We start from the raw sequence: 14,073 nt of genomic DNA, 5'->3' as shown, positions 1-14,073 counted from the left end.
AATATATATTTTTAAATGAATCATAATCACGGAATTATGATTACCACTCGGGAAACGGAGTTACGTACATGCTTCGCTCGGTCCAACGGTCACACCGTATACATATTAAAACAAAAGTCCAACTATCACACCTATGGAACTTGAAAAGTTTGGTACCAATGGCGTCGATTCGAATATTAGCGCGTGGACATGTATTCCTCCATTTTGAATCTCGTCTACCCTAGTTCACGTCGTTCTGAGATGTTACACATAAAATCCGTAAAAGCATGTGAATCTTATTTTCTTAATCATATATAATCACTCCACGATTAACGCCATGTTTTTTGATGTGGTTCAAACGCTATGTTTGTGAATTTGCTAAATAACGGCGCTGAATAGGACGTCACAATGTACTGTTTACATCAATTTGCGTTATATTTCCCGCGTTCAATATATAGGCGGATCAAATGTCCAAAATTAGGATGCTTTGATACAGCTCTGTCCGCGTGCTAACTTCGGGTTGTTTTTGTCCTGTTTTGGATATAGATACTAATGCCAAAACTTTTTTGCTTCGCCCTCAAACACGGTCACACCGTAAAACATATTAATTCCGTTAAGTATGGTAGATTATGATTCATTTAAAAATATATATTTTGAATGAAATTTCCTTGCGCTAAACACCCAGTAACATCTCAATATTAAAGGAGTTTATATGGGGACAACAGTTTTACATGATCCGCCTATTCATTGAACGCGGGAAATAAAACGCAAGGCGACGTAAACTGTGCATTGTGACGTCACATTTAGCCTCGACCTTTTTCTATTTTTCAAAGCAAACAATTATAAACAACAATAATACATTCCGTATGCAATGAAAAAGGCCGTTAAAACTAAACAAAGTTAACCAATAAATTCAAAATGGTTGTCACGGGGTCTTACAACAAGAAGAACTCTTGGTGCAGGTTTCAATTAATTTTTATTTGTATCCAACATATCCGATACTGCAGTAATATTTTTGACGATGACCTAAAATGAAAATGAAACATTCACACATACATCTCTCACATACGATAATTTGAGCAACAAATTATTATTAAATAGATTAAAACGATTTAAATGAATTTAGTTCTTACCAGTTATATATCTTTATATCCCGTAAGGAATATATCCGTATAGGGTATCTCGGTATGAGACTTACCCTGATGTTCTGCGTTAAAGTCTTGTTAATCTCTGAATTAATCCGTACTCATCCTTTTATACAAGCTCACACACATGCGCACACTACTACCACTCCCTAAAAACTTGTTCTGCAACTTCTAATAAAATACTCACTCGCTCTACAAATACCTCACTCAGCAAAACCCTATTCACAAAACAATCACGTGACACCACGTACACAAGAACACAACACGAATACGATGACAATGCATGAATGAATTAGTAAACAGGGGGAATGAATGGATGAAAGTGTATTGAACAATCTGAAATGAATAAAATGCATATAACATTTGATAATTAAAATACGCAATTGTCACCCTGTGACATTCTCCCCCTCTTTATTGAAATGTCTCCTGGCATTTCCTGAAGCAAATCCAAATACTCATTAATATGCTTAATTACATCTAAACTCAACTATATAAAAAATAAATTCACATAACACATCAAGTGCACATCATGTAAATATTTCATATGTAGTTTTCTATCTACCATCTTAACTACTTCTACTTCATACCCATGTAAATGCAAAACCATGAAGTTCAATCCTTAACTACAGCACGTTACACATGTAGATCAATCCCTCATAAGACCATATATACATATTCAGTAAAGACAAGTCTCTTTCACCTGTGACATTCTCCCCCTATACATACCAAATCTGGGCATTTTGAGGAGAAACCCAAGTACCATATCTATCTGGTGGTTGTCTATCCCTTTTGGATCTCCTTGGTTCTACCACAGCTGGACTTTCTACGACTGAAGAGTCAGATGTGGATAAAAAGGATCTCTGCCCCGATTCTGCTTCTGATGAAATCTCAGATACAAAAGTGGATTTTGGTTTTGATGGAATTCTGAAATTCTTTGAAACATTTTTACTTCTAACAGTCTTAGCAAAAATAATATCCTGATCATGATCACTATCTGATTCTGTTCCTGATGAAACTTCTTGTATTTCATGTTCTTCCTGCACTGACTTAGTCTGCCTTTGCTTTCTAATTGAATATTTTGTACTATCTGAATTCGAGATACACATAAATGGTAATAATAAATTCCTATGTAAAGTTCTAATTTTTCCACAACCCGATTCTTTCCTAACTCTATAAACTGGAATGTCTGAAACCGGTTGTTCAACCACCACATATAGATCTCTTTCCCACTTGTCTGATAACTTCGATCTTCCTGAAAACACTAACTTCCTAATAAGAACTCTATCACCTTCCTCCAACCTCTCAAATCTTACCTTCTGATCATAATTATGTTTGTACCTATCCGATTTCCTCTGCATGTTGTCCCTTGCCACTCTGTATGCAAAGTTTAATCTCCTTTGTAATTTCTGAGCATAGTTTTCCCTACTTCTTACCTGCTTCTCAGAATTCTCAATACTAAAGTAAGCATCTATTGCCAAACGAGGGTGTCAAACAAACATTAGATAGTGAGGGGAATACCCTGTAGTCTCGTTTTTAGTTGCATTATATGCATGTACTACTGGCAAAACATAAGTTTTCCAATCTTGTTTCTGATGCTCATCCAAAGTAGCTAACATTCTCAAAAGGGTCTGATTAAACCTTTCAACTTGCCCATTCCCCATAGGGTGATAGGGAGTAGTCCTGCTCTTCTTGACTCCTGCTATGCGACACAACTCTTTGATTACAGAACTCTCAAAATTCCTTCCTTGATCTGAATGGATACGTGCTGGGAAACTGTAATGGCAAATGAAATGTTCATACAATACCTTTGCTGTTGTCGATGCTAGCTGATTTCTGGTTGGAATTGCCATGGCATATCTGGAAAAGTGGTCGGTTATGACTAAGATATTTTCATGTCCACCTTTGGATTTCTCTAGACTGAGGAAATCGATACAAAGAAGCTCCAATGGTCTGGATGTTTGGATAGGGATCATTTCTGCTCTGGGTATTTCTCTGGTCTTGCTCCTAATGCATCTTTCACACTGCTCCACTTTCTCCTGAACATCTCTGTACATGTTGGGCCAATAGAAACGTTGTTGTAATAACCAGTAAGTTCTATCTCTTCCCTGGTGAAACATTTCATCATGAAGTCCTTTAAGAACCATGTGCTTGTACTTACTTGGTAGCACTAACTGTCTCACCTGTTCTCCATTCACTGTTGTTTCTCTATACAGAACTTCTCTATCAATTACCAATTGTTTCCATTCCCTCAAGAATAACTTCACGTCACTAGATTCCTGATGTAAATTCTTACCTGAAGATTTCTCTCTTCTACTAACAAAGTACTTAACTCTGTTTATGTGAGGATCATCTTTCTGTTCTTCACTCCAGTTTACCTTAGCCATCTCTTCATATGATAATTGAAAGTTGACCTCATGCTCTGCTGGCTTCAACGACTTCCCAATTACAAAACTCTCTGCTAGTGGAGTGTCCTTAACCAATATTGCACTAGAAATTGCCCGTACGACATCTGCAAACATTTCCTGCTGTTGTGGATTTCTAGACAATCCATCTGCATCCTTATTAAGTTTACCAGCTCTGTACTTAATCTTAAAGTAACCGTAATTTTATCGTATATTCTTATTCTTATTCAAAGAAACTCTTGAACTCGTTCATCTATTTAGTCGTATTAGAGGGCGAAGCCCTCTCACGGCCCGAAGGGCCATGAGAGCGGAGGTCTCCCTATAGGTAACACGTATATACATGTTTAAAAGGGAAATATAGGAAAATAATGAAAAATTAAACCATACCTATGGAACTTGAAAAGTTTGGTACCAATGGCGTCGATTCGAATATTAGCGCGTGGACATGTATTCCTCCATTTTGAATCTCGTCTACCCTAGTTCATGTCGTTCTGAGATGTTACATAAAATCCGTAAAGGCATGTAAATCTTATTTTCCTAATCATATATAATCCCTCCACGATTAAACTCATGTTTTTTGTTGTGGTTCAAACACTATGTTTGTAAATTTGCTAAATAACGACGCTGAATAGGACGTCACAATGTACTGTTGACATCAATTGCGTTATATTTCCCGCGTTCAATATATAGGCGGATCAAATGTCCAAAATTAGGATGCTTTGATACAGCTCTGTCCGCGTGCTAACTTCGGGTTGTTTTTGTCCTGTTTTGGATATAGATACTAATGCCAAAACTTTTTTGCTTCGCCCTCAAATACGGTCACGCCGTAAAACATATTACGGTTTTATATGTATTTATTTGCTAAAACCTGTTACAATGATAATTATACTATTCACTTTGAACAAACTGAGTGTTTAAATTACGAATTGCACGCCAGAGTCTTCTATTATTGACATTCAAAATAAAACACGAATAACTGTTGAAGCAGGTAATAAAAAAAAAAAAAAAAATGGCGGCGCCCATATGGATAACGAAAATTTCAGCGAACGTATATGGAGATTATCTCTTTTTCTTTTGCTGATTTTGACTTTTTTCTTTTACATACGTGTTACCTTTAGAGCCTTGTTTCACGGACGGGCCTTTGGCCCGTCCGAGCTTCGCTCGGTATAAAAACAAACATGGCTCATGTACTTAACCACTAGTCTTTAATACCATCATGAAGTAATAATCCTGAGAATTATTTTTTCTACATATGTATTTATGGATTAGATAACATGTGTCAATTCAGACTTTAATTTTAATATGATTACGGTGTGACCGTTGGGGCGAGCGCAGCATATCTGAATACATTTTCAAAAAATTATATTGAAAACAAGGAAAACTGATCTGGTTCACTGTCAATACGTAGGATTACTGTCTTGCTCTTCAAACTCCTCGTCGAGGCCTCATTACGTCACAGTGCCTACGAATAGACCTCTCCTATGTGACGCACCACAATATACAGATCTGTATATTGTGAGTCCGCGATTATCACGCAGACAAATTACACTAAAGAAGTAGTTCGCAGTTAAAAGTCTGAAGATATTAATATTAAAAGCATTAATATAAAAGTATGGATTTTATTTTAAACATAAAATGATCAAAAGATCATTAAAAAGTAGGAATACTCTGTTCAAATTATTGTGTAAAGTAATGAATTTGATGTTTACGTTCTTGTTTTGAAAGTTGGTTACGTTTAACGTTATGTTTTTTCGTCATTCTACAGTGACGTCACAGTATACGCGGCCTAAGAAATCGCTATCCCATAATGCCTAAGTGGAAGAGTTTGGTTTGTGAGCAAACGAACTCTGGTGGAAGTTTGTCTTGCTCTTCTCGCCAATGTAGGAACCAGTTTAGCGGGAAATGCAACGAGCGTGTTGTGACGTAGCCTGGTAGTTGTGACCTGACTGTTTACATTTCTTTAGAAAATATTTTAAAAAGAAAAAGAAAGGGGGGGGGGGGATATGATTGTCATCCTTTCCTTTCAAATAAGAAAGGTTTATAATACTTCAAAGATTTTTTAAATTATTATTTTACGAATCGAACCATCCGCCATTTTATACAAGGGACTTCTGGGATTGGCGTCAAAAAAAAATTCTTGTTAGAGGTTGAGATTTAGCTCGGATTATTTCCCGCGCTATAGTCATTAGAGTTCGCAGTACGAGCCAGCGCGGAGCGCTGGCTCGCTGCGCTCGCTATTATTGACCAATCAGAACTTACCTATCAATTCAGTGCGATTAAACCGGAAGTAAGACAGTCTAGCGAAATTCTTAGACACTTGGAGGTGTAAAAACATCTTTTTCTTCGACTGAACGGCATTGGAACGAAACGAAACCCTACAGATATTGAAAGTAAGGCATATGTGAACGATTCATCGCGTCAAGCCGTTTGAGAAACGTCCACAATAACCCAAACCCGAATTTGCCTCAAAAAGAGTGTCCTACCCTTCCTTTTTTATACATGCACATACTATATATTTACATTAACTTCCAGTGCCCGTGAATACACACAAAAAACTATTACTAATGAAAAAGGAAATACAAGAGATATACATACTATAGCTACAAACAAAGGAGCGTTCGCCCCGCATGCGGAAGGCTGGGGTTCGAATCCCGGCCGCCACAGACCTAAGTTGTTAAAACAGGTAGTGACAGTTCCATCGCCAAACACTCGGCATCAGGTGTGAATGTTACGGGTCCTCGGAGATGACCTTAAAAACGGATGACCCGTGTCACAGTAGGTGTGGCACGCTAAAGAACCATCACTGCTCAATGGCCATAAGTGCCAAGCATAGGCCTAAATTTGAAGCCCTTCACCAGTCTCGGTGACGTCTCCATATGAGTGAAAAATTCTCGAGCGAGACGTTAAGTAAGATACGAACAGTCAATCAACAAACAAAGGAAAAGAAAAAGAAAAAGTAAGAGATATAAGTTATGGAGGACAGACTGCATCATAAATTTTAGTTTTTTCAACGATTTAAAACTTGAATTTGACATTATCACGTATACATGTATTTGGTTTATTACAAAATCTGGGATGTAAAAACCAGGCCATAGACCTCTTACAAGAGGCCATTTACTGTGTACAGTAATTGTAGAAGCTTATACATACTTGGCCTATACCAGCAATACTTTTTCATATGTAATTTCTTATATACATCATAAAGTGGTACTCATCTTCAATCTCCAAATATTTCATAATCTACGCTCTGTAGGAGTATAAGTTAATCTCTCTCTCTCTCTCTCTCTCTCTCTCTCTGGTCATGCTTTGATTGCTGTTGGCAAGGGTATGGAGTTCGTTCTAACTGGTACAGATATTCCATAGCAATGGACCGTAGCGGTCACCTAAATAATAAGCAACAAAAGAATTATATACAAAGTGCATCTTTTGAACTCTTTAACTGGATGCTGTGGGTTTTTATTGATTAAAATTTATCATAATTACTTCTAATGTTACAGGCAGGACAGATATTCTTAATATCCATCTTGGTAAGATTACTTTGGTTCAAATTTATGACGCAATACTGGGTATTTCTCTTCTAAAAGCATTAATTCTAGCCTTTATCACCGGTGAACTAAACCTGGACCAAACAGCCTTGCTTCATAAATGGTCTGGTCTCTAGCATCTCTTTTGCCAGTTATGAGCTTCTAGAATTTATCCGTTACAGAGTTGTGACCCACAGATATGTTTAACTCTTAAAATAATGGCATTTGGTTTAGACATCCAGCTTGGTCATAAACAATCTTTTTACCATTTCTCTATTACAAAAGTTATTACATCTGCTAAAGTTGGAAACAATTTTTATGACAAGTATATGAGCTGTAATGTTTCTCTATTACAAGTTATGGCCCATACACAAAGTGGATAGGAGAAGACGGACAAAGAGAATGGTGGTTCCTACAGTACAATGTATATATTACCCGATCTTAAAACCAGGGCTTATGCACCTAGTTTGTCTGTTTCATGTTGAGGAGAAACAAAAATACTCATGTAATGTATTCTCATAATCTGACCATATAGCCCTGTCCTGGGACCTGGGTATCTGACCCAGGGATCGTGCGTTTCACAATTTTGGTATAGGCCTCCATAGCTCATCTTCGCTAGCCAAGGGTTTACGATCCGCTCCGCTTCTCTGAGCGAAGCGTATCGTAAACCCTTGGCTAGCGAAGATGTCCATAGCTATGCACTCAGTTTGCCTGGTTTATGAATTGGAGTCTTGAAGATTTTGAATGATGAAGAACAATGTCTTTGTATGACCTATCCAGGCCCGCCCTGTGGCCTGAAAACCCGACCCTGAGACCACAAATTTCAGGATTTGACAGAAGCATCCATCCTCATCTCAACTATACACTCAGTTTATCCGCTATTTGTTTGAAGGATTAAAGAAGATTTTTACAGATAGAATACATTTAACATTATCTGAACTTATTGCAACCAAACTTAGCCAAGGAATACCAACCCATACAGGGTACCTGCGAAACGAAACCTGCCGAAACGAAATCAAATTAAAACGAAATCTAAGGTAAACGAAACGAAGCAGATTGCATAACAGAACTCTTTTGATTAAGATAATTAAAAATGGTATCTAGGGCCCCTGTGAAAGTTACCACCATAGGGTCTAAGCCCGTTTTGGGCCCGAACTCTGTGATACCATAGATATATATGTAAGACTCCAAAGTGCGATGGGACTCCAAAGTGCGATGGTCACGCCAAATCCCGATGGTGTGACACGCCAAAGTGCGATGGTCCACACTCATGCGCCAAAGTGCGATGGTCTGACACACCAAAGTGCGATGGTGTGACACGCCGAAATCCATTGGTTTGTAAACGACACCGTGTTTTGGCACAGACTGTACCAACCGTGTGTTGTTTCACCAAAATATCAGTGCAAAATCCATGCATAAAAAATAAGAAGTTCAACTTATTTCATTACCATCTAGTTGTCGTGTTATTAAACACAAATTTTTCCAACGCGAAATTGTATAGAATGTTTTGCATTATAGCATATCCCCAGGATTTTATTACGTGTACGTCACAAGTAATAAATGATCATGAATCAAAGAATGTTTGGGCGAAGTAGATAGTTCGACAACAAATGTACTTTGACGTTCTCATTATCCTCAACCTTGTATACCTTGCCGTTGCTGTCGTCCGTGTTGCATTTCTTCGGTTTTATTTTGAAAGACGTTAAGAATGACGTGACGTCACAAACGTTACTGAACTCTGCACCATCGCACTTTGGCGTGGTCATCGCACTTTGGCGTCCGTAACGTTAACAAACTATCGCACTTTGGCGCAGACCATCGCACTTTGGCGTGACCATCGCACTTTGGAGCGATCATCGCACTTTAGAGTCTTACATATATACATGTATTTATATAAGAGTTCGGGCCCAAAACGGGCTTAGCCCCTATCAGGCTGTGGTTACCATATATAAATGAAATTCGCTTCCCCTGCTGGTGTTTCGGGTTGACATATATACAATTTTGAGCGGTCCTTTGGTTATCATCAAACTTTGTTTGAAGAAGCTGGTGTCTGAGAAAATTGAAAGCAGGAAGACTTTTAACCTCTTATTTCATCTCTAATTGGTGAGGTGCGAGTACTTTCAGTAATGAATACAATTCGGTAAGATATATATTATTAGAAATTATTATTGATATGCAGTAAGTCTAGAGATAATTCTATATATTTAGGGTGTTGCTAAAACGGGGAATTGAAAACGGAAAATATTTTATGTAATAATATCAGGAGGAAGTCAGCATTTTGTACAATCAAAAGACTTATGAACAAGGTAAGCAGAAATTACACAGAGAGCGGGAAGTCATACTCGGAATCCCCTGTTACTTCATACAAATACATACATTTATATGTATGTATTTTGAAATCACCATTATTTATTATGAAAAAATAATTCTATCAGAGATTCTATGTTTGAATTGAATTAAAGGGTCATTTCATTATTAATCTGAATACATGTAATAACATATGAATAGTTGAATTAGAAATCAACTAATAAAAGTTTTCGGCTATTTAGAATTGGAGCTAACGAATTATCGTTGTTTTATACTTACCACACTCCCTGTATGACCGTAAACATATGTATCATAAAGTCCGTGAACAATGCAAGTATATACTGAATTATGGGTAGAAGTGCGTTTCCCTAGTCCAAGATGGCTGCAGGCAAATACGCTTCCATTTTCTCCTTAAAATATTGATGTTTTCTGTCTTGAGTTCTAAATTTATTTTGTACCAATTAAATACAATATAGGTAGTGTTAGTTCTAAGTGGTTATCTGAAGATTTTATTTAAATTGCACGTATTTAACAAGAAAACTCGCCTCGAAGTTTTGCTAAAGATTAGTTTAACGTTTTTTGTATCCATACATTTGTCTTTAGAGCAAAAATACTGAAACACGTATTTTTGCCCAAAGGCGGATCCAACGCCGGCAAATCCTCCTCCCCTTGTTTTGTGTATTTTCCCAGACCTCCGACCTGTAAACCCCCCGCTCTGAAATTTTGGATCCGAAACTAATTGAACATGGTATAATCTAATTGACTTCGGATATTTACTTTGTGGTTAGTCCCCCCCCCTCCAAAGTTTAAAACTTTTATAATTTGCACGTGCTCATATCATGCTTTCTTCTTTCCCCACACATCAGCTTCTTCAAACAATGATTGATGCAAACCGATGGACCGTATCCCCGTAATACTACATCAAAGATTTTCATTTATGGTAACTTTCACAGGGGCACGTGATACCATTTTTCTTAAATTGTCACAATTAAAAGAGTTCAGTTATACAAATGATATGTTTCGTTAGATTTCATTTCGTTTCGGTGGGTTTCGTTACGTTTTGGTAGATTTCGTTTCGCATTTTACATGCATGTACCCACCTTTTGTATCACCTGTCCTCAAATCGTCATATAGAGACCTAACATTTACTGCATTTTAATACCCTATCTCGAATTTTGACCGTCCACAATTATATTCTTCTTTACTCTGGACAAATATTTGAATATCAATTTTTCACAGGTCCTCTTTCCAGTGTTAATATTGAGGATCGCTGACTAATATGAATGATCATGTGACATGCGGCATCATTATGAGATATTCATCGACCGTCGATTACATCGAAATGTATAGGTCAAACTCACAGGCTCTGGTAAGAAAAATTGTCTTCCTATAAACAATTAAGGTATAAATAGTTTGTTTATACGAAGCCTTTTTTTTTCAAATTACAATATATATGTTTGATTACAACGTCGAGAGCCTGTGGTCAAACTGGCCACTTTAGTAGGAAAGAAGAATCCATAATCGAGAGTTTAAGCATTGATAGGGGATGGTTGTGGGCCTCGTGGAATGAATGATCTGTGATTTGTTTTCCTTTAATTTACAGACGATGGTACGGACGCCCCACTCCTGTACGTGGGCGTTTTCCTCATTTTGGTTGCTCTAGTCCTTTTTGGAGTCCTTTTCGTTGCGTATGTCCGGAAGTTGAAACATACAAGAGGTATATTTCTTAGTACAGTAGTATGACTATATGATTGGCTATAAACATCAGCAGCACCTTGAGACGACCTTCATTATAAAATCCCTACTCCTTATCATTCATAATTTTCTATGTTATTCCAGACTCATCTACTGTTAATTTATCGAGTGTCGCCACTTAACCCTCTTGATGCCGAATGCACATCCACATACAAACGCTCACACGCACGCACTCGCCGATCCATCCACCCACCAGTATTTTCACATCTTTATTTCTACAACCGTGTTGTTGTTTTTTGTATACATAGATATTTTGTTTGATTTTACATATATTATAGAATATTATTCAAATCTACCACACAAATTGGAGCATGTTTATCTGTCAGTCTCTGTTTGACAGTTCCGACAGTTCAGTTTATTCTCCCAAACCATTAATGGTACATGAGGTACAGTAACAATATCTGTACATAATAAATAACACTGATCAGAGGTACATTATATAAAGAAGAATAAAAACAAAAAGTAAATACACATCTGGTAATCAGGGAGGACAGACGGTATCATAAATTTTCAAAATAAACATACAGAGTTTTTTTAAAAAAAAATTTTTCCCTTTTTGGGTTGACATAAGATCTTTGAATTTGATAACATTAGGTCTAAGTGGATAATATTTCCCAGTGTATAATTTCCTTATATCAGACAGGTTTTTTAGATTCTAAAATATAATGAAACTCATCTGCAATTTGGTTATTATTACATAGTGAACAGTCTCTCACAGAGTGCTATTCCATGCCATCTCCCAACCTCAATTGGTAATCGACGATCTGTTGTACGAAACTTTAAGAATGTTTGTTTAAAGATTCTGTACAATTGCCCTTTTTAAGAATTATTTATGTCACTGGACCATTTTTGTATAAAATGATCTTGTAGTGTTTGTTTGGTAATAGAATTTAATTTATCCCTTTAACATTAATAATGAGACCTTGTTCTTTCCATATATATATATATATATATATATATATATATATATACATGTGTATATGATAAACTGCACATATTAAGAATTTTCTGTACACAATCTAACCAAGTATTTATTAAAATTTCATCCTAGTGTTTAAATAGATGTTTATACAAAACATGTACACTTTTATTTTCTTGACATGAAAACAGATTGGCCCAATATGTAATCATTCTACAGTATACTAAAATATATAGAGGGTAGCGACCTGTTAATAAACCATGTACGCTGAGACACAATCCTATGGTCCACGTATTGCAGTGCTTTTTAAAAGTATGATTAAATTGGAAAGCCAATAGGGTGCAAAGTAGCCGTACACTAGGCTCCTCGACGTTGATTTAGCATAATTTTTTAACGTTGAAAAGTGGGTTAATTCTAATGTTTAAATTCTGATGTTGATTAAATACTGATAATAGGTCAAATTTATGCTGATGATCGATTGAATTTAAGCTGGACATTGCTATTCGAAATACATGTATTGTTCAAGATTTAAAGACAAGCAAGTGTGTCTCACAAGTTTCATATGAATTTAACAATGTTCATATCGTGTGTATTAAATGTACACAATTCTAAAATAGTCTTACAACTATAAACCTTTAACATTACAATAAAAAGTAACATATTTCAAAGACCTGTCACGATAAACATAAAGCAGTAAACATTATATCAAAATGATAAATAAAATCAACATATTGATTATAATTGTTTTATTGGTTGCAAAATTACTATATAGATAAAGAAATAAAAATTACCTATGGTTCAACGATGAATTCATGTTGAAATACTAACAATAATCCAATGTTGACTAGTGGTTATGGCGTTTGCTTTTCGCAACTAGGAAGCCCTGAGTTTGTTTCTCGATGGCCACAGATTATATATGTTTAGTGTGGTGGCCGCATTGACCCTAGTCGAACTATTCCGTGAAGATCCTGGAGAGAATAGGTCCTCAATATCCCTTGTTTGTCGTAAGATGCGACTGAATGGGACAATCCTTCAGATGAGACCGCAAAAATCGAGGTTGTGTGTCACAACAGGTGTGACACGATAAAAATCCCTTCCTGCTCAAAGCCCGTAAGCACCGAGCATAGGCCTAATGTTTGCAGCCCTTCATCGGCAATGGTGATGTCTCCATATGAGTGAAAAATTCACTAGCGGGACGTTAAACAATATACATGTACAACCAACCAACCTAGTCGAACCAGACGTTTAGCGAAGCGTTCGTCATCAGAAGTGAAAGTCTTTCGAATGAGGCCATAAAAAAGAGGTCGATCCCATGTTATGGTAGCCTTTGAAATGACATTGGTTTCTGACTTTAGTGAAAGTTCGATAAGAAAGTCCACCTGACTATGATTTCTATACTGTGCGTAGAAAACCAAAAACATTTCCCCCGGAAGCGTTATTACAATTTTCTGATTTATTTGCAGATTTGGGAGTACGGGAACAACCTAAGATGCGGTAGGTCTTTGTGGAGTGCATTTTTGTCATGCCCTATATTTATGATTTTCTTGATATCTTAGAATCTCCATCTGAAATTAACTTAACTGAAATTAAATTTCTTCCAGTAAACTGACTAAAAGTACTAAATGTTCTATACGGCATACTACATGTATATGGTGAAGACCAGAAAACCTGTATCATCGTCAAGCTTTCGGCATTGTCAGAATAACTATTGTTCCATTTACATAATTATGGATACCGCAACTTCACATTAATCAAATATGTGTGTATACTTTTCAGAGATGACTGTGGAAAGTCCGAACCTAACCGGTATGCCGATATGAAAAGGCAATACACAGCGCTGGCAATTCCTGACCCTAAATCTAATGCCTATACCCCTGTCCCACCCACCTATATAGAAATCATCAGCTGATATCGACAATATTACAATATATATTATTATAATACAATTTCTCAGTAACAATCTAGATGTATGTATTATGTAAGAAAACATCATGGAGCACTGTGTCTCAAATAACTGAAAATAAAAACAAAGCTGACCTTGT

The 14,073-nt window shown here is 36.6% G+C and overlaps 1 protein-coding gene across 1 annotated transcript in view; it reads left to right on the top strand.

Annotated features, from left to right (window-relative positions):
* The window catches only part of LOC130052338 (uncharacterized), a 16,978-nt gene extending 2,905 nt beyond the window's left edge, over positions 1 to 14,073 (top strand). Inside the window, exons 2-4 of the mRNA XM_056156857.1 lie at positions 10,961 to 11,074; positions 13,495 to 13,525; positions 13,808 to 14,073. Coding sequence (XP_056012832.1) covers positions 10,961 to 11,074; positions 13,495 to 13,525; positions 13,808 to 13,940 — 278 coding nt within the window. The 3' untranslated portion in view covers positions 13,941 to 14,073. The remainder of the gene's footprint in view (positions 1 to 10,960; positions 11,075 to 13,494; positions 13,526 to 13,807) is intronic.

Source organism: Ostrea edulis, chromosome 2 (assembly GCF_947568905.1).
Source record: "Ostrea edulis chromosome 2, xbOstEdul1.1, whole genome shotgun sequence".
NCBI classification, from domain to species: Eukaryota; Metazoa; Mollusca; class Bivalvia; order Ostreida; family Ostreidae; genus Ostrea; species Ostrea edulis.
Note: the sequence above shows the minus strand (reverse complement) of the source record. Positions and strands in the feature narration are given on the sequence as shown.